We start from the raw sequence: 20,236 nt of genomic DNA on the forward strand, positions 1-20,236 counted from the left end.
TGCCAGAGTGAGCACGAAGCCCATGCTCTCAGCACAGTTGTGGCACTAAGCACAGCTGCGGCAGCCCAGATCCAGGAAATGGAAGCAGGCGCCGTGGAACCAGCCAGCAGGAGCTTCCAGGCAGCTGTACCCTGAGTGCTCAGCCCATCAAAGGTAAAGGAGTGGAGGGAGACTTCCAAGGTCTGTCCTCTGTCCTTGGAACAGGACTCTGGGACTCTGACCACATTCAGATCCTAATTGCAGTCTAGCTCCCCCCCCATAGAACAGGGACCCCCCCCCTCAGCCCCATGGCAGAGGGGTGCACTTGTTGTCATTCACAGACCAGGAGAGCAATCAGAGCCTCACACACTGAGGGCTTTGTCAGGGTGTCCCAATAAAACTCAAAAGCTCAGGAAGCCCCCAAACCAGGCACAGGCTGGGGAAATGAGTAAACAGAAAAAAAAAAAGGAACCTGACCATTGACAAATACTTTGTCTATGATCCCATGGAGGATCAAAATACTCAGTCTGAAGATGAGGAAGTCCAAGCTTCTGCATCTAAAGACTCCAAGAAATATAGAAGTTGGACTCAAGGCTATGACAGAGCTCAAAAAGATTTTGAAAATCAAGTAAGGGAAGTAAGGGAGATAGAAGAAAAATTGGGAAAAGAAATGAGAGAGATACAGGAAAAACATGAAAATCAAGTCAGTAGCTTGGTCAAGGAAATCCAAAAAAATGCTTAAGAAAAATAACGTGTTAAAAACCAGCTGAGGTCAAATGGATAAAACAGTTCAAAAAGTTATTGAGGAGAAGAATGCTTTAAAAAGCAGAATTGGCCAGATGGAAAAAGAGATAAGAAAGCTCTCTGAGGAAAACAAATCCTTCAGATGCAGAATGGAGCTGAAGGAAGCTGCTGATTTTTATGGGAAATCAAGACGCAATACTTCAACGCCAAAAAGAATGAAAAATTAGAAGAAAATGTGAAACATCTCATTGATAAAACAACTGATCTGGAAAAACAGATTCAGGAAAGATAATTTAAAAATTATTGGGATACCTGAAAGTCATGATCAGGAAAAGAGCCTTGACATTATTTTTAAAGAATTCCTACAGGAAAATTGCCCAGATATCCTAGAAGAAGAAGGCAAAAATACAAACTGAGAGAATCCACTGATCACCCCAGAAAGAGATCCAAAAAAGACCAACCCCCAGGAATATTATAGCCAAGTTCCAGAACTCCCAAGTCAAAGAGAAAATATTACAAGCAGCCAGAAGGATACAATTCAAATACCGTGGAGCTGCAGTCGTCAGGATCACACAGGACTTAGCAGCAACTACGTTAAGGGCTCATAGGCCTTGAAATATATTTCAAAAGACAAAAGAGCTTGGAATGCAACTGAGAATCAACTACCCAGCAAAACTGAACATCCTCTTCCAGGGGAAAAGATGGACTTTCAGTGAAACAGGGGAATTTCAAATGTTCCTGTTGTAACAACCAGAACTGAACAGAAAGTTTGACCTTCAAGTACAGGACTCAGGTGAAGCACAGAGAGCAAAAGAGAAGGGTAAATTATGTGGGACTTAATGAGGATGAACTGCATGTATGCCTGCATAGAAAAATGATACTGATAATGCCCATATGAACATTCTCATGTATTACAGCAGGTAGAACGAGCTTTTATAGATGAAGCACAGGAGAGAGCTGAATTTGAAGATATAATATACTGTAAAAATGGAGTCAGTGGCTAAAAGGGAAATGTACTGGGAGTAAGAGAAAGGAGAGGTGGAATAGGCTAAGATATTTCATATAAAATATTTTTTTTTTGCAGTGATATGGAAGGGGAAAGGCAAGGGGTAATGAGGGACTCTTCACTGTCATCAGAAATGACTCAGAGAGGAAATAGCATACACACTCAATAGGGTAGAGGTATCTAGAGAAAAAAGGAGAAGGGGGACAGGGGGAAGGGGGGGATATGGGTGATAAAGGAGAGGGTAGCTCATAGGAGAGAATAGTCACCACATATAACACTTTTTTTTTTTTTACTTTTTGCAAGATGCTGGATTGGGTGGCCTCTCCAGGACCATGGGTTTGGATGGTTGCTGGGTCTTTGGGGTGGTATGTGGACTTGGGGCCTCTTGGCCCCAGGGCTGGTGCTCTGTCTGTTGCACCACTCAACTGCCCTACAGCACTTTTTAGAAGAGGGATAGAGTAAAAGGAGAGAGACAATAGAATACAGGGTAGTAGGGAGGAATGGATGAAGGGAATTACAAATCAGCAGGAGCAACTGTGAAGAAATATGGAAGCATGTGATGGACTTATGATAAAGAATGTGATCTACCTGAGACAGAGCTGATGGTATCAGAACACAGACTGAAACACATTTTTTCTCTTTCTTTTACTTTATTTCTCCTGAGGTTTTATATTTTTGTGGGGGAGGGGGTATTATGTTTACTCGTAAACAATATTTTAGTAATGTGTAAGTTAAAAAAATAAAGAAAAAGAATTATGTATATATGTGTATATTTATATATATACATATATGTGTGTATATTTATATATACATATATAAATATCTACATACATATAAATATCTACATATATATATACACACACACACACACACACACACACACACACACACACACTAGCTTCAGACTGGAGAAATGGGAAAGAACGTGTGATCTGAGCACCAGAGGGAATCTCTTTTTGGAATTCCTAATGATAATAATAGCTAGCATTCATGTAGCCGTGAGTTCCATTTGTCGTCTCATTTGGTCCTCACCACAGCCCTGAGAAGACAGGTGCCACTATGAATGGGGGGGGGCATGTAGCTAGGAAGTGTCTCAGACTGAATTTCTACTCCAGTCTTCCTGTATCCAGCCCACTGCTGTACCAGTACTAAACTAATGAAGTCACAGCTTCACTCCCTGATTTCTTTCCTAATTCTTCTAATGTCACAGTCAGGATTAAAGTAGGGAATAAGAATGCAGTTTTGTGGAAACCAGAATCATCCAATTTATTCCACTTAGTGCTACAAAGGTAATTTTAAGGCATCAGATAACTTACAGCTGTGTGTGTGTTTGTGTATGCATATTCATGCGCTCATGCATTAGACATTAAAAACAGACAAGTTAATATAATTTAGAAAAAGACATTGGCTACAAATGTGACTACTACTGTATGGTATTTCCCTCTAAAGATAGGCCTGCTTGTTGATTTAAATTGTTTTAATCTGCTATCTGCTGACATTTTAGCTTTGTTTATTATAGTCATATGTGGTTACTTTGGGAATTTTGGGGGGTAGTGTGACTTTTAGAATGGAACCAGAGCTATTGCTGAAGAAATCCCCTCCCTTTCTGCCATTATCTGAGATTAGAAACAGTTAAGGTCTTACAGTTTGACTTGCTCAGGTAGTATCTGTATCAAAGGTTAACTTAACCTTGGTAAAGTTACAAGTTCAGGCTCTAGTATTCAGTATTATTTTGATCACCTCGCTTCATTAGGTGTAATCCTCTGAAGAATAACAGCTATCACAGAGGTGAAACTCATGACTCCATCATGAATTCGTCCTGGCATACTAACCATCTTTCCTTTTTTGCCTGGGTTGCTAGATTGGTGGGTCAGTAGGATGGTCTCAGGTGGTTCTCACCTTGCATGCCAGGTTCATTATCTCCCGTCTCTTCATTCCTCTCCAAGTTCTTTGATTCCCAGTTCTGGAACATTGTCAAATCTGAGAAAGAGGGGACGAGCTTGCCAGTCTGCTCCCCACTTCAATTGGCTGTCTGCAGTCTACCTTCACTTTACTGCCACTCTCTCTCAGCCCCCACCCCCTTCTTTTAGTGCCCTTCCTCAGAGCCCCTCCTTGGAATGTCCTTCAAGAGACAGTTTTCACTCCATTTAAGCCACTGTAGCTGCTGCTGTTCCCCTTTGGGGAAATGCGTGGACACAGTGAAAGTTGGAAGTTGCTTTGTTACATTGGCTTTTCTGCCTTCAAATGGGAGAGGGGTGGGGAGGAGTTGATAGTAGTATTAAAAAAGGAGAGTCATGGAGGCCACTTATTTTAAAACTCAGAATGGAAGGAAAGTTTTGAAAATAAGTTGAATATATTATATACTGAAAAAGAACATTTTACTCTCTGCATCGGGAGAACCGCAATACAAATCTTTTTCAGTTCTACTCTATATGTGGAAATGTCCATTTTGTTTGATATTTGTTAAGTGAAAACTAAAAACCTTATTTCAGAATCACTGTGGGTGATTTTATTTAGAGAAGGTGCAGCCAGGCTGATTGGGAACCTAGAACCCAGTTGTCCCAGGTTGACAGGACCCACCCATCGGTGAGGTGGGCAGGCTTTCTGGTGCTTCCCCATTTAAGCCAGGAGCCATCCAGACCTCCCTCTCCTCAATGCTTCTTCTGCCCTCAAGGGGATCCTTCTGACCATAGCCAGCCTTCTGTACATGCCCTTCTCCTATGTCCTGCCTTCCAGCAGCTCTTTCCCCAATTCATCCCCTTTTCTCTTTGATCTTCAGCCTCTCCCTCTGTACAGGTTCCTTTGCTAATAGCAGCCTTCAAACCTGCCATACCTCCATCTGCACTTCCTCCCTAGCTGTCCTCTCTGCCTTGCCTTTCTTCTTTTTTTAGCCAGACTCACTGAGAAAGTGGTCTTTCTAGGATGCAGCCACTACCCACCTCCTCACCACCTTATGCAGTTTGACTTTGGACTCTTATTAAATTGTCTTAATTGTCAGTGTTGGTGGTCTCTTCTTATGAACCTCTCCCATCCATCTGACACTACTCCCTCATCTCTCTCCTGCTGGGGTCTTTTCTCAGTAGATCAGATACTAGGGATGAGGGACAGTTTTTCTAGCCTCCCTGACATGACACCTCCCCCCAACCCTACTTTGTAGTTGGTCTTCCTTCTGTGTCCACCACAATTCCTCCTGTCACATCCTCCCAATTCCTCCTGTCACGTCCTCCCCACTGCTGCTCTTTCTTCAAGGCCTTGCTCTGGCATCACTTTTTGCCAGGATCCTTCCCTATTCCTTGTACTGCTTCTGCCTTCTCTCAAACTTCAATATCTTGTTCAAGTGTGGTCTTTACCCCTGGGATCCAGACATCTCGACTGTAGGGAGTGTTTTATCTTGAATGTTTGTGTCCTCAGAGGTTGACACCTCACTGGACAGATCACAGAAGCCCCACTCGAACCTATCTGATCCAGTGTCTTTGAGGAAACTGAGCACAAGGTTGGTAAACCACTTACCCGCTGTCATTGAGGGTAGACAGCAGGAACTTAATAAATGCCTGTTGAAAGATTGTTTATTATTTGGATAATTTGATTGGATCAGTATGATCAATTGACTAGTTCTCCTCCCCTAACTTTACTTCCTGTTATTTTCCTAAGTAGCCATTGTTCTCATTTATACTGCCTCTCCTAGGATGTAAGCCATGACTCTTCTCTAGTTCCATTGACCTTGGTGCATATTTACAGGGTGGATGTTAATAATGACAGAAGGATCAGTGCCAAAGAAATGCAGCGCTGGATCATGGAGAAGACAGAGGAGCACTTTCAGGAAGCTGTCAAAGAGAACAAGATGCATTTCCGAGCAGTTGATCCTGACGGCGACGGTAGGCTCATGCTCCCCACAACCCCTTCGTCCAGTGCACCTCTTTAAGGGAATTAGCTTGGTCCCCTTCCTACCTGAAAAGCTTTGAGGCTGCATAGACAGCTTCTTAGAGGGAGAGCCTATCCATGAGCAGCAAGGACTTAGACTCCAAGGAAGATTGTCTGCTGACCCAGATAAAGCACAACTGCCTGGACCCAGGCCCCTGGCTAGGTGGAAAGTTGCTCACTGGGGGGTTTTCTTTTCCCTTAATTGCACAGGGTCATAGACCCAGAGGAGAGCAGGGAGACAAGTCAACTTGTCTCCTTCCAGCATGGTGAGGGTGTCTGCCAGTCGCTTAAGTGTAGAATAGGCAAGGCTAGTTAAGTCTTGGAAGGAGAAACAGCCCAATGCCAAGTCCTGAAGAGGCATTTAATGAATACTTGTTGGTTGCTACACTGGGCACAGTCAGAATCATTCCCCACTTAGGAAGGTGTTCATCACAGTAAAAAGTTTGAATACAGTTGATTTGAAAATATGAAGTAGGAAATAAACTGATTGATTGCTACCATTTAGAGTAAACATAAAAATAAATTTGAAAGGTTCTACTGCAAGTGTTGTTCTGAATATTTATAAATGAAGGACTCTTAATAAAAACAGAGAAAAATCATGTTTTAAAAATAACAAAATCTGAAGAATTAGAAAAGGACTGAAGAAAATCAGTAAAGGACACAGAGACTAACAATTTAGAATGTCTTTAATTTTTAAAAATAACTTTTATTGGGGTGGCTAGGTGGCTCAGTGGATAGAGCACTGGCCCTGAAGTCAGGAGTACCTGAGTTCAAATCTGGCCTCCTACACTTAATAATTACCTAGCTGTGTGGCCTTGGGCAAACCATTTAACCCTATTTGCCTTGCAAAAAAAAAAACCCTTAAAAAACCCTTTTATTGATACTTTGTTTTTATAGTGCCTCTATTCTTGAAGTATCATTCCCCCATCCTCCCTGAGAGTTATCTTTTTTTAACAGAGAAAGGAAAGTACAGAAAAACTGACTGAAGCATGAAAAAGCCTGCCATTCTTTAGAGCATCTCCTCCCCATGATCCCTCTTTGCCTTTTCAAAGAGGTTAGGGTGCAGTGTCTTCTCCTGTCCACTCTTTAGGATGCATTTGACCATTGCTTCCCAGCATGCCGTGTCCATCTTTGGGTCATTTCCTTCTCTTGATCTAATTGTGGTCATTGAATACTTGAGTATTTTTGTGGTTCTTCATGTTGCAGCAGTTCACAGAGATCTTCCTAAGCTTCAGGAGTATTCACATTCAAGAGTTCTTACTAGGCCATCATAGTGTTACACACTCATAACCTGAAATCCCTGGTCAGTTTGCTTCCCAATGTTCTACCACAAAAATGTTTCTGTGACTGTCACAGTGCAAGTGGGGTTTTACTTCTGTCTTTGACCTCTGGGGTATAGTTCTGGCAGTGGGATATCTTAGAGATTATGAGCACTTTATTACTTTTTTAAACCTAATTCTTAATTTTTTTTTTATGGTTTTTGTAAGGCAAATGGGGTTAAGTGGCTTGCCCAAGACCACACAGCTAGGTAATTATTACGTGTCTGAGGCCAGATTTGAACTCAGGTACTCCTGACTCCAGGGCCGGTGCTCTATCTACTACGCCAAAATGATTAGACCAGTTTACATGTCAACTCATGGCAGATTAGTGTGCTTTTCTTTTTAATACTCCTGAAACATTTAAGTATACTTGTTTTTTTTTTTGTCATCTTTGCCAATTTGTTGAGTGTGTGGTGAAAGATCAGCATTTTTCTTAAATGATTTGGAGCAGCCTTTCCTGTGGTTATTCAAAATTTCCAGTTCTTTTGAGAACTGTTTGTTCACATCCTTTGACCACTAATCCACTGGGGCTCAGAAAAGGATGGGATAGAATTTTGTCTTATTTCTTTTGTTATTTATATATTTTGGGTATCAGGTGCTTTTATTTTATTGGTTTGTTAACATTTTTTATTTCATACAATTTAAAGTTATCTGTTTTATCCTCTGTAATCAACTTTTTTGGGGGGGTTTTGTTTTTTTTTTCTGCAAGGCAAATGGGGTTAAGTGGCTTGCCCAAGGCCACACAGCTAAGTAATTATTAAATGTCTGAGGCTGGATTTGAACTCAGGTACTCCTGACTTGAGGGCCGGTGGTCTAATCCACTGAGCCACCTAGTTGCCCTCTTATCTCATAGCTGTGCAGATAGTTGATATAATTCTCTTTTCAATTTTTTTTATTCTGTGATCTTTTGTATTTCACATTTCTGTTTTTTATGATATATATATGTATATATATATGTATGCATGTATGTATGTATGTATATTGGTATAATATATTGGCCTAAACATAATTTCTACAAATCTATGCTCTCTAATCATTGATGCTGAAGAGGCCAAAATTGATCACTTCCATGAAGACCTATAACATCTTTTAGAAATGTCACATTTATCATAGAAGACTGAAATGCTAAAGTAGGGAATTAAAAGATAATTGAGATAACAGTTTGGTCTTGGAACAAGACAGGGACTAAAAGAGTTTTGTCAAGGTAACTCATTTTCAGTAGTCTAAAAGATGATTCTTCACATTGTTAATGTCAGATAGTTAATATAGAAATCAGATTAATTATCTATTTTACAGCTAAAGGAGGAGAAGATGTGTACAGTCATTTAAAACAAGACCTGGAATTGACTGTGGTTCAGATCATGATCATCTTATTTCAAAATTCAAACTTAAATTTAAGAGTGAAAGCCATCAGACCACATAAGCATGACCTAATTAACATCCCTTGTGAATATGAAGTGAAAGTGATAGATAGATTTAAGGGATTAGATTGCATAGACAGAGTGCCTGAAGAACTATGGACAGAGGTTAATAGCATTATACAGGAGGCAGCAACAGACATTACAAAGATGAAGAAGAACTAGACAACAAAATGACTGCCTAGTACGACTATAAATAGCTAAGGGAAAGGGAAAGATATACCCAATTGATTACAGAATTCCAGAGACTAATAAGGTTTTCTTAAATGAATAATGCAAAGAAATAGAAAAAAACATAAAGATAAGAGATATCTTCAAGAAAATTTAAGAAATTATGGGATAGTTTCATACAAAAATGGTCATGATAAAAAACAAAAAATGGTAGGAACTTAATAGAAGCAGAAGACATTAAGAAGAGGTTGCAAGAATTTACAAAAGAAAAAAGGAAGAATCATTTTAACATCATCAGTAACTTAAGATAGTGTGGTTACTAATTTAGAGCCTGACATCCTAAAGAGTGAAGTCAAGAAAGCCTTTAGAAGCCTGGTGGAGGTGATGGAATTCCAGCAGAGCTAATTAAAACCCAAAAAGATAATGCTTTTAAAGTGATGCATTCAAAGTGGCAGCAAATCCAACAGTGACCATCCAATTGAAAAAGTTCATTTTATATCCCAGCCTAAAAAAGGACTGTTCCAATTACCAAATAATTATACCCATTTCATATACCAGCAAGGATGCTGCAGGCTAGGCTTCAGCAATTACCAGAAGAGTAGGCTCTTTTTTGAAGAGGCAGAACAACTAGACCCCAGATTAGTTATGGAGAAAGAAAGGAAGTTTCAGAAAATCCTCTATTTTCTGCTTTATGACTACATTAAAGCCTATGACTGTGGGAATCACAACAAAATGTGGCAGGTCTTCAAAGAGATGGGAATACTCTGAGGAACCTATTTGTGGGTCAAGAAGCAATGATTAGAACTGAACATAGAATGACTGATTGGTTTAAGATTGAGAAACGAAAATGACAAAGATGTATATTGTCACCTTATTTAACTTAAATGCAGAGTGATTCATGTGAAATGCCTGGATGACTCAAAAGCTGGAATTATGGTGACTGAGAAAAATACCAACAATCTTATACATGCAGATGATACTACTTTGGTAGCAGGAAGTGAAGAAGCATTAGAAAGCTTCAGTGAGGGTGAAAGGAAAAATTGTAAAGGCTGGCTTGAAGCTTAACATAAAACAAAAACAACAACAGTAAAGATCCCATTTATAATCTTGGCAAATGGTCTCATTGCTTCCTGGCAAATAGAATGAGGAAGAAATGGAAGCCGTGTTAGAATTTCTATTCTTGGACTCAAAAAATCACTGTAGGTGGTATGAAATTAAAAAACACTCCTTGAAAAGAGACCTATGGTAAATATGGACAGCACACTAAAAAAGAGAGACATGTATCCCTATGCTGCCAAAGATCTGTATAGTCCAAAACTTTTTCAAAAAAGCAAGTTTTAATTTTATTTTTCATAAAGTAGGTTTTTATTTTTCATTCTCAAGATTTCTGCTTTTGCATATATTGCTTTTTTTCATTTCCTACTTTTAAAATTGCATACTTAGTTCATTTAATTCTTATATTTTCTTTATGTTTACAGAGAGATAATTTTTCCTCTAAGATTTGCTTTTGATATATTCTAGAAATTTTGGTATTTTTTAAATGTTTATATGTGCCATTTGCTTTTTTTTTTAGGTTTCTTTTTTTGCAAGGCAAATGGGGTTAAGTGGCTTGCCCAAGGCCACATAGCTAGATAATTATTAAGTGTCTGAGACCGGATTTGAACCCAGGTACTCCTGACTCCAGGGCCAGTTGTGCCATTTGCTTTTTTTTTTTAGGTTTTTTTTTTGCAAGGCAAATGGGGTTAAGTGGCTTGCCCAAGGCCACATAGCTAGATAATTATTAAGTGTCTGAGACCGGATTTGAACCCAGGTACTCCTGACTCCAGGGCCAGTGCTTTATCCACTGTGCCACCTAGTTGCCCTGCCATTTGCTTTTTAAATTGTAATCACTTTTTTAAAAATTTTATTTTTTTTTGTAATTGCTTCTTAATAAACTTCTCCCTGTGTCAAATCCTCCCTTGTTTAACAAGAAAAATTGTTGAGCAAAACCAGTCAACATCATCACTTATTTGGCAGAGTTGGCAGCATCTTTCATTCCTGTAATCCTTCATCTTCTTGATGTTATGGTCTTCTTTAGGAACAAAGGACAAACATCACAGTATGACTAATATGGAAATGAATTTTTAAAATGTTCATAATTAAAAATTGACTATTAATTTTATATATTTGTGACAATTCACTCCTAGGTCTTGAACATCAACCTTGAATTAGAAATCATCATGGTTTTTCCATACAGCCTGACCCTTTCTCCTCTAATTTTGGTTGCATTGATTTTGTCTTTACAAATGCTTTCAAATTTTGCATACTATAAATAATATGGTTTGTATTTTGTGGTTTCTTCTTTTTGGGTTATTATGAATATTTCCTTTAACCATACTGCCTTTTACCCCTTGGGTCTGTTCAACTCTATAGTATTTTCTGGTGTGATGTGATCATAGAGGGATAAGCGGAGCTAGGGGAAGGTAGAAGCCAACATGTAGAGTTTCCTTAGGTGGTTTCTTATTTAACTGCTTTTCTCTACCACATCACACACACACACACACCACACCCCAATTTGGCTAAAGTAAAATTGGGCTCAAGAAAAATGTTTTTTTGAGGTCTTTTTTTTCAGAGAGAAAAAAATCAACTAGTTAAGTATTTGGGAAGATTCCTCCTAAAACCATAGTGAAAGGACTGGTTGGGTTTTTTCCTATCTTTTTTATATGACTGTAGTATTAAGGTCTTAACAAGTGTATAAGAAAAGTAGAATAACATGTTTGATGCATTTTTTTTTTAGGCCGTGTATCTTGGGATGAATATAAAGTGAAATTTTTGGCAAGCAAAGGCCACAACGATAAAGAGATTGCAGAAAAGATAAAAAACAATGAGGAGCTGAAAATAGATGAAGAAAGTAAGTCCACAAGAGCATTGTAGCTCTTGTGTCAGCTTTTCTGGAAGTTTTCTGGGGTTCCATTACTTCTTTCTTGGGCTAGCCATGTATTGAACATTGATTGCTGGAGGTTTGTTGGTACAGAGCGAGAGATGTGCTGAATGGTGAGGGTGGGGAGAGGGGGCAGCTAACTGCCAAATGTACAGGACTGGGAGTGGTAACCAGCTGCCAGATGTGTGGGGTGGGGACATGTAATTTATTGTCTAATATGCAGGACCTGAGTGTGGGGAGGTAACTGTCTAATGTAGCAAGGACAGGTGGGTAACTGCCAGGTGTGCAAGACTGGGGGGTTCAGAGGCCTCTACGCAAGAATGAGCAGAGGAGTTGAATTCTAGGCACATTGGTAAGAAGAATGGTATGTCTTTACATAGAGACTTCAAACTAAAAAATATTAAAACTGGAGCCTCATTCAGTAGAGTCTCTCATCCTTCTCTCTGCCAGATGGTTTCTTATTCTTTTCCTTTAGCTCTCTAAGGAGATGCTCTAATCTTGGGTGGTCTAGGATTGTGTTTTGATAGTTAAGAATTCTTCCTTACATCCAGTTGAATCTTCTGAATGATTCCTGTATCCAAGAGAGGATAGAGAACCTATCCAACCATTAAACCCTAATGCCACAATCTGCTCCTGGTGATTATGTGGGGACATATGTTTTTTTATACATAAATGTTTAGAGTATGAGTAAAAAGCAGCTTGTCTTGGAGGTATTACTATGAGGAGGCAAATTGTGAACATGGCTATGGAAATGGGTATGCTCTATTCACAAGGAAGTACCTAATTGGAATGGTTGGTTGGTTGGTTGGTTCTTGTCTTTCATTATCGAAGAAGTCCTAAACGACATCACTATGATAGAGACAGGTCAATGTGTCTAACTGGATACATTCTGATACGAACTTGGAATGCTCTATCACCTGATATCACAGGTCAGGTACAAATAGTTCATGTGAACATCTAGGGTGGTTATTCTAAACTTGAACATCTCACATTTCCTTTGAGCAGGTTCCATTTTGCCTTGCTCATAGAGCACAGCACCCTCTCCAATGAGTGCTATGCTGAATAGTCCTGTGCCAGTGTCTTCCATGCTGCATAATCAGTTCTAGTTCTTGAGACCTTGAGAGTATCCCTGTATTGCTTATTCTGAGTGCTTGCTCAGTGTGAGTTCTCCATAAAATCGTCTTTTTGGCAAACATATGTTTGGCATTCAAACAACATGATCAGCCCATTGGAGTCATGATCTCTGTATTAAAGTTTGAATGTTTGACAGTTTAGCTCAAGAAAAGACCTTAGTGTCTGGTATCTTCTGCCAGGTGATCTTCAGAATCTTCCTAAGACAATTTAAATAGAAGTGATTGTTTCCTGACATGGAGCACTGGTAGACTGTCCAAGTTTCACAGGCATATAGCAATGAGGTCAGCACAACAGCTCTACAGACTTTCAGTTTGTTAGTTTAATACCTCTTCTCTCCCACACTCTTTCGGAGTCTCCCAAATACTGAGCTAGCTCTGGCAATGCATGTGTCATCTTTATTGTCAATGTGTACCTACCTGGAAAGGACACTGCTAAGGTAAGTGAACTTATCCAAGTATCCAGAATTCCTCCATTTGCTGTAACTGATAGTTCTACATATGGATGATGTGACGCTGGCTAATAGAGCACCTGAGTTTTCTTGTTCGTAATTGTTAGACCCAAATGAGCACAAGCAGCCAAGAATGGATCTACACTTTCTTGCCCCTCAGCTTCAAAGGCTGCATTGAGTATGCAGTCATCTAGAAATAGAAGATCATGCTTCAGCATTCCCTCCACTTTGGTTTTGGCTTGTAGCCTTTCCAGGTCGAAGAATTTGCCATCAGACCTTGAGACCATGTTCATCCTTGGGGAAGGCATTTGGTCCTTGTTTCACTCCATTGATGACCGGGAAATCTCAAGAGCATTGTCCGCCATCCAGACCTCAGACATGCATAGTGTCATGCAATTGACATATAATACTGAGAAACTTCTCCAGAAAAGCTTCCATAAATCCTTATGACCAACTGTATCAGAAGCCTTGGTCAGATTTGCAACCATTGTATACCAGTCCTCTGTTCTGCCTTTGGCATTTTTCTTGAAATTGTAGGGCAGAAAACACTTATTGACTGCTCCTTAACCCTTTCTGAAGCCTCACAGGCTCTTAGGAAGGTGACCAGCTTCCAGGTGAAGAATCAACTTATTAAGAATGATTCTGGTAAGAATTAAGAGAAACTCCACTGTGATTATCACAGGACAATCTATTCCCTTTGTGTTAGAGATAGACCGTGGAAGCATCCTTGAATTCCTGGGGATAACCACCTTTAGTTATATAACCTGGAAAACTTCATTCAGCTTTTTTATGAGCAATGGATCCTCCTCCTCCTCATGAATCTCAGCTGGACTAAAATCAGCACCAGGTGCTTTGCCACATGAAAGGAGTCTAATGACATTCAGAAACCTCTTTCTCAGTTGGAACTTCAGCTAGAGACTGATTTGACTTGAGGTATAGGGGCAGTGACTTCTGCATTGGCAGTCTGTTTGTTCAGTCTGTCTCTCCAGGATCACATCCCTATCACTAAGCATATGACTATCAACACTGTAAACCCCTGGCCCATAAATTACATTCAGGGCATCATCAAAACACTTTGGATTGTTACTATCAGTATAAAACTGAATTTCATCTGCTTTCTTACTGAGCCAAGAATCCTGAGTCTCTCTAAGCTTCACTTGTATTTTGTTTTTGATGGAATTAAATGTTGCCTTCTTAGAAATGGATGAACTATCCCACTGGTGAACCCTGTGGAGTTTTTGGTTTTCCTTTAGCAGCTTCTATATTTCCCCCATCATTTTCATGAAACCAGTCTTTATGTTTGTGAATTTTCTGATCCAGATGAGTAAATGCAATACTGTACACTAGATCTCTGAAGGCTGCCCAATTCTTTTCTGCTCCACTGTTGCCAAATGTATGTAGACCTAGCTTTCCCTCCAAGTTAGCAATAAACTGTTCCCACTCAGAGAAGCCCTTTAATCTCTTGACATTAATTCTAGTATTTATTTTGCCTTGGGGCTGCAGCTTCATTTGAATGGAGAGGATGAGTCTGTAATCAGTCCAGCACTTTGCACCATACATTGTCACTCTCACATTCTGTCTGTCACTTCTTAACAATCACATTGTCTAATAGATGCCAATGTTTGCCACAAGAGTTATGTCCAGTAAGTTTTGTTGCATTTAGGTAAATGGAAGACAATGTTTGTGATAAGAAAGTCATGAGATGTGCAAGTCTTCAGTAGAAGGTAATCATTACTATTACTGTTTCCAAATCTATTCCTTTCAAGGACTCCCTCCCATATTTGGTAGTCTGAGCCTACTCTAGCATTATAGTCACCCAGAATTATAATCTTGGCCTCCTTTGGTAAAACGATAAGAGCCTCCAAAACTTCATAAAATTTTTCTTTGACTTCGTTAGGATTCTTCATGGTGGGAGTATAGGCACTGATGATAGTGGTGTGGTATTTTCAAGAACTGTCATTCACTCCTTTTTGGTAGGCATACAAACTCGTTGACTAAGTTAGTTTTGGTTGCAAAACCTCCCTCAGCTTCACAGTGCTTCCCTTCACTGTAGCCACTCCAGAACAATGTGTCTCGAGCTCCAACTTCAGGAAACTGGCCTTCATTCGCCAGTCTTGTTTCAGAACTGTTATTTGGATATGTTACCTTCCGTCAGGATCTTGTGTTATCTGTGAATGTGTGCATGTTTCAAGCACTGAATGAAATCATCTTTCCAGAAGTTTGTGTAGCTTTTTTGTATTTCATCTTCAGGGTGAAATTTCTACCTGCAGTAGTAGAGTTGGGTAAGCAGACAATTTTTAGGGCACCTTTTCTAGTCTCTTCCACACACCAGGAGGTGAGCAGTATCTTTGCTGCTTCCAGTGAAGGGACTACCCTAAGGCCTGGGTCACCTGTGTGCAGAGTTGTGACTACAGCTCCCAATGTATCCACATCTGCTGCTTCATCACTTGCCTATTGCCATAAGACTTTGAGTAGGAATGTTAAAGTTCTATGGGTGATGTTTTTTGATTTGTGTATTAATTGAATTTAAGTGAGGTAGAGTTGCACAAAGTTGTCAACCTCACTCTCTCTTCATGGTCCAGTGACAAGACTGAATCAAGTCAGCTGGTGATGGCTCTAGATGCAGTGGATGACCTTGGTGTCTTCCATGTATAACCAAGCTTAAGTGCTCTGCAGTGCCTCCTTCAGCTGCCTTTGTGGCCATTGGAAAGAATGTTCTCATATGACCATTCCAGCAGTGGAAGACTAAATATGTTTGGGATAGACACTCCCCACCCCACCCCCAACCCACTGATGGATTTTAGACTCCCTCAGTTACCCTCAACCTGCTTTAGTCTATCTGTAGAAACAGTGTATTGGGGTATAGCTGCTGTGCATGCTACAGTTTCTTGGAGCCACAGGGAAGTGTTAGGAAGCTCAGGTGGACATCAAAGGTGGAAAGCAGCCCTTACACCAAGGTACTAGTCTTAGCTGAACACACACCCTAAACTGCATCCGATTGGAATAGGCAAATCAAAAAGCATCCTATATCAAGATGATGTATTTGTGTAAGGAGGCTGGGGACTCTAGTGTGGGGGACAGGGTGGAACATGGTGAAGAACCTTTGACTAAGGTTCAGTGGGATCAGAAACTAAAAGTGCAAGACGGAAGGAGGACATTAATGATGAGTTTGAGAAACTCACCAATCTGGCAAAGATAATCACAAGGGGAGGCTTATCCACATATCTCTGGCTGTCTCCTGGCACTGTCTTTGGAAAAAGCAAAGCAGTTGATAAACATGGACTTGTCTTAGTGGTAGCTCTGGTCTAATTAGGTCTGACTTTTACATTGTTCTTCAAACTTTGTAACATGTTTTACATAAGATTATCATAGCAATATTAATTACATTTTTCAAGGATGGTAGAATTATCCAGGGCCACTGTTATTCTGGGCTTGGTACTAACTGATAAGGAACCCCCTGCTGCTGAAATAGGAATGATGAAGACTTTGGGGTAGTGACTACTTCATCTTATATATCATCTCATGATAGAGGAATATAGGAAAACTGGATACATCTCCTGATTTATAAATATTTCTAATATTTCTTATTTATTTATTTATTTGTTTGTTTTAGGTTTTTGCAAGGCAAATGGGGTTAAGTGGTGTGCCCAAGGCCACACAGCTAGGTAATTAAGTGACTGAGACCGGATTTGAACTCAGGTCCTCCTGACTCCAGGGCTGGTGCTCTATCCACTGCACCACCTAGCCACCCCCACTGCTGCACCTAGCCACCCCTATTTCTAATATTTCCAAAGGGAAATGGTGATCATTAAGAAACAATGTGACTTTCTCAAGAAGAGGTTCTGTAGGACTGACCTAATCTCCTTTTATGGTTGGACTTCAAACTTGTTTAAGCTGGTGAGACAATGTGATGGAGAGTCTGCTTAGATTTCAGTAAAGTGTTTGACCAAGTTGCTCATGATCTCCATATAGATAAGCTAGAAAGGTATAGGCTGGAGCCCTTAAAGTAATCATTCAAAGTCCATGTCATTTTGTGGACAATAACACAGGAATCTTTTCTTGGCCTCAGCCAATTTAATAATGGAATCAATAGGGGTGGGAAGGGAAAAAGAAAGTTCAGAACTTGAAATGTAACAAAAAATTAAATTAAAAAAAAGGGAAAAAGTTGAATCATTAACTTGGAAGAAAGCACAGTTGGCATATCTTTTTAATATAAAGAGGATCCAAAGCTAGGAAGGCTAGTTAGAATTAGTGTGACAGTCCCTAAAGATCTCAATGGTCTGGAAAAAGGAACTGAATTTCATAGAATGAAATTTCATAGGAATAAATGTGAGGTTTTGTTGTGTTCTAAAGAACTTCACAAACAGGGGAGGGAATGGGTCTAGGCCCTGGTCTTTGTGGAAAATTTATTGGAGTTTGATGACCTCTGTGTGAGTCACCAATGTGACATGGCAGCTCCCAGGGTGAGTAGAGCCTGGGTCTACCTTCTGAGGAATAGGAGAGACAATCCTTCTGTCCTCTGCCCTTCTCAGACCACAATTGATATGTCTGTTTGGGGTTCCACTGTTTAGAAAGGTCATTGACAAGCAGAAGAATGACCAAAGGTGGGGATGACCTGAATGGTGAAGCACCTGGAGCCTATCTTCTATGGGGATCCCTTGGTGGAGTGAGAGAGGTTTAGATTGGAAAAGAGAGAAGATTTGTTAGGGGAGGACAGGATGAATGGATATGAGAGCCTGTCTTCAAGGACAGAAGTGTGAGCAATCAGGGAGCTCCAGAGAGGTAGAACCTTAGGCAACCTCCCTAGAAGACTCAAGGAATTTTGGATAAGAAATTCCTGTCCAGTCAGTGCTTGAACCCTGTGGTCTCTTCCTCCTCAGGCTCAGTGCTCTAATCTATGTGTGTAGTAGTCATTTGAAAACTGGTTGTTTTTACCTCTTATTCATCAGAAAGTTACCAAAATGCAAATCTAACTTAGACTTCTCTGCAGTACAGGTATTTTCCCTTAGTCTTGGAACCACGTGTATCATTTTCCTTTACCAGAACGCTGAGTAGGTTACAATAGGTTTGTCAAGCACTCTTTTATGTTCAAGATCTTGTGCCCAGCGTGGGGGCTTTGCCAAGAATACCAAACCCTTCGCACGCTCTCTCTCATTGAATCTCTCAGTAGTCCTGTATGACAGGTACTCTTGGGGGGATGGGGTGTGGACAACATTTTACAGGGAAGGACCCTGAAGCTCCTGGCTTTCACAGCTAGTAAGTGATGTAAACCTAGGACTTTCTGACATCGTCTTGACCAAGTGCCTGGTCCCTCACTAAAAAGATCAAATAAGATACAGGAGCTTATAGTTCCCTAGGGGACAAGGTTAGAGATTCCTAGGAGAGGTGGAACTAGGTAATTGGAAAGGGATCCAGTGCCCTAAGAGAGGCTCCTGAGCTCCAGGATTTGGGATGATGTAGCCCTTCAACTTAAGTGTCAGGTGCTGGATGCTTATCTGCATCTTGAAACTGGACTCTTTCAAATCTCATTTTCATACTTTTTATCCCTTTCTGGTCTGTTCATAGTATAATAAGAAATAATATCCATAATGTGCTTTTAGTGGAAATTCTTGTAGTTTGTCCCTTTGCACATGAGAATAACTTAGACTAAGAAAATTGACCTTCAGTTTCTCTGCCAAGATTTTAGTTACATATGACTCAGCATTGGTAGCACAAGAAATAAGAATCTTGTCTCTGTAATCAGAAGAAGGAACAATGGCCTTGTATTTAAGAGCTCCAGCAATAATCCCAAGTTATTGGTGACTTGGATGAAAGCTGGCCAGTGATCTTAACTTACACAACTTAACATATGCACACACACACACTCTCCTCTTTTCTCCTCTCACTCTCTTTAACAGACTTGAGAGAATTGGACTGAATGTCATGAGATGAAATTTCAAAGGAATAAATGTCAGATTCTAGACTTAGGGTAAAGAAATGGACTTCAGAAGTCTGAAAGACTAAGGCCTTTGAGAGGGTTCTTGGCTGTGCGACTTCTTTCTTGGCATCCTCTCCTACCCAGAACAGCCTCCTCAACCTGGAAATTCCCTTTCTCCACCTATGCTATTTTCATACTGAAGCATGTTCACTCTCTCCTTGGAGCCCCCTCCTCTTAGTAAAAATACATGGCTTCCCCAGAGCCTCCTTTTCATGGAAAGTGACAAGCAGCCATGTCTTCAGACTTTGTCCACCAGGCCCCAGCAGAGTCCTCCTTTTCTTCTTGCTTGTATTTGTATTCCTATCATTGGCACATATATTTATAATGACCATATCAGAACTTAAAACCAATCAATTTTTAAATGTTTATTCATTTAAAATAATAAGCCCACATGTTAAAATATATGAAATCACGTTATAAAGATAGTTTGAAAAAGGTATAGGCAAATATTCTCTTAGTATATTGTAAAAATGGATTTGACCTTTTGGAGCCCTAGAAAAGGTCATAGGGGCCTTGGGGATCTTGGACCACACTTTGAGAACAGCTGGACTAGCCCCCAGTTTTCCCAGGCCACCTGAGATTCTGGTGATGCCTGCTGTCCAGTAACAGCCAATGAGCTTCATGAAAGTTTTGTTTGACTTGAGTTGCCTACTGCCTGGGTGAGAAGCAGATTTTCTCTTCCGTACATTTTTCTCCAAATACTGAAGTCTTCCTTGCTTGGTCAGCTGGAAATACTTTCCCCTGAGATCATTGACATTGGAAGGCTATCCTTCTTGTCTGACATGACTATGTCACTACATCTGGCCTCCTCTCTTTCCCTTTCTCAGAAGGAGAGTGCTAACCTCTGACTTTTTATTTAGCTGAAGTGGTTGTGACCAAGGCCTGGAGTTAGTCTTGTCTGGTCCTTGAATGTTCTTTCTATAGCTGTTGAAACAGTCTTAGAAAGGACTGTTGGGGGGCAGAGCCAAGATAGCAGCAGGAGAGGATCCTCTCTTATGTGTTCTTTCTCTGATATTTCCAAACTTATAAAATAAGGACTCTAACTGAATTTTCAAGAGACAGAACCCATAGAGGTATCCAGTGAGGCAATTCTCCAGCCCAAGATAACCTGGAAAAGAGTGGAAAGGCTCCACTCCACAGGGTTAGAGGGGCTGCCCTCCGGAGTGAAGGAACTTCAGCCTCCCAGAGGCAGCCCCAGG

The 20,236-nt window shown here is 40.3% G+C and overlaps 1 protein-coding gene across 3 annotated transcripts in view; it reads left to right on the plus strand.

The window, feature by feature from the left end:
- SDF4 (stromal cell derived factor 4) overlaps positions 1-20,236 on the plus strand; it is a 55,598-nt gene that overhangs the window by 22,448 nt on the left and 12,914 nt on the right. For all 3 annotated transcript variants that reach the window (XM_074218777.1, XM_074218778.1, XM_074218776.1), the window contains 2 exons: positions 5,468-5,604; positions 11,335-11,448. In XM_074218777.1, the coding sequence (XP_074074878.1) occupies positions 5,468-5,604; positions 11,335-11,448 (251 nt within the window). The remainder of the gene's footprint in view (positions 1-5,467; positions 5,605-11,334; positions 11,449-20,236) is intronic.

The sequence above is a fragment of the Macrotis lagotis genome, chromosome 1, assembly GCF_037893015.1.
Source record: "Macrotis lagotis isolate mMagLag1 chromosome 1, bilby.v1.9.chrom.fasta, whole genome shotgun sequence".
Lineage (NCBI taxonomy): Eukaryota > Metazoa > Chordata > Mammalia > Peramelemorphia > Peramelidae > Macrotis > Macrotis lagotis.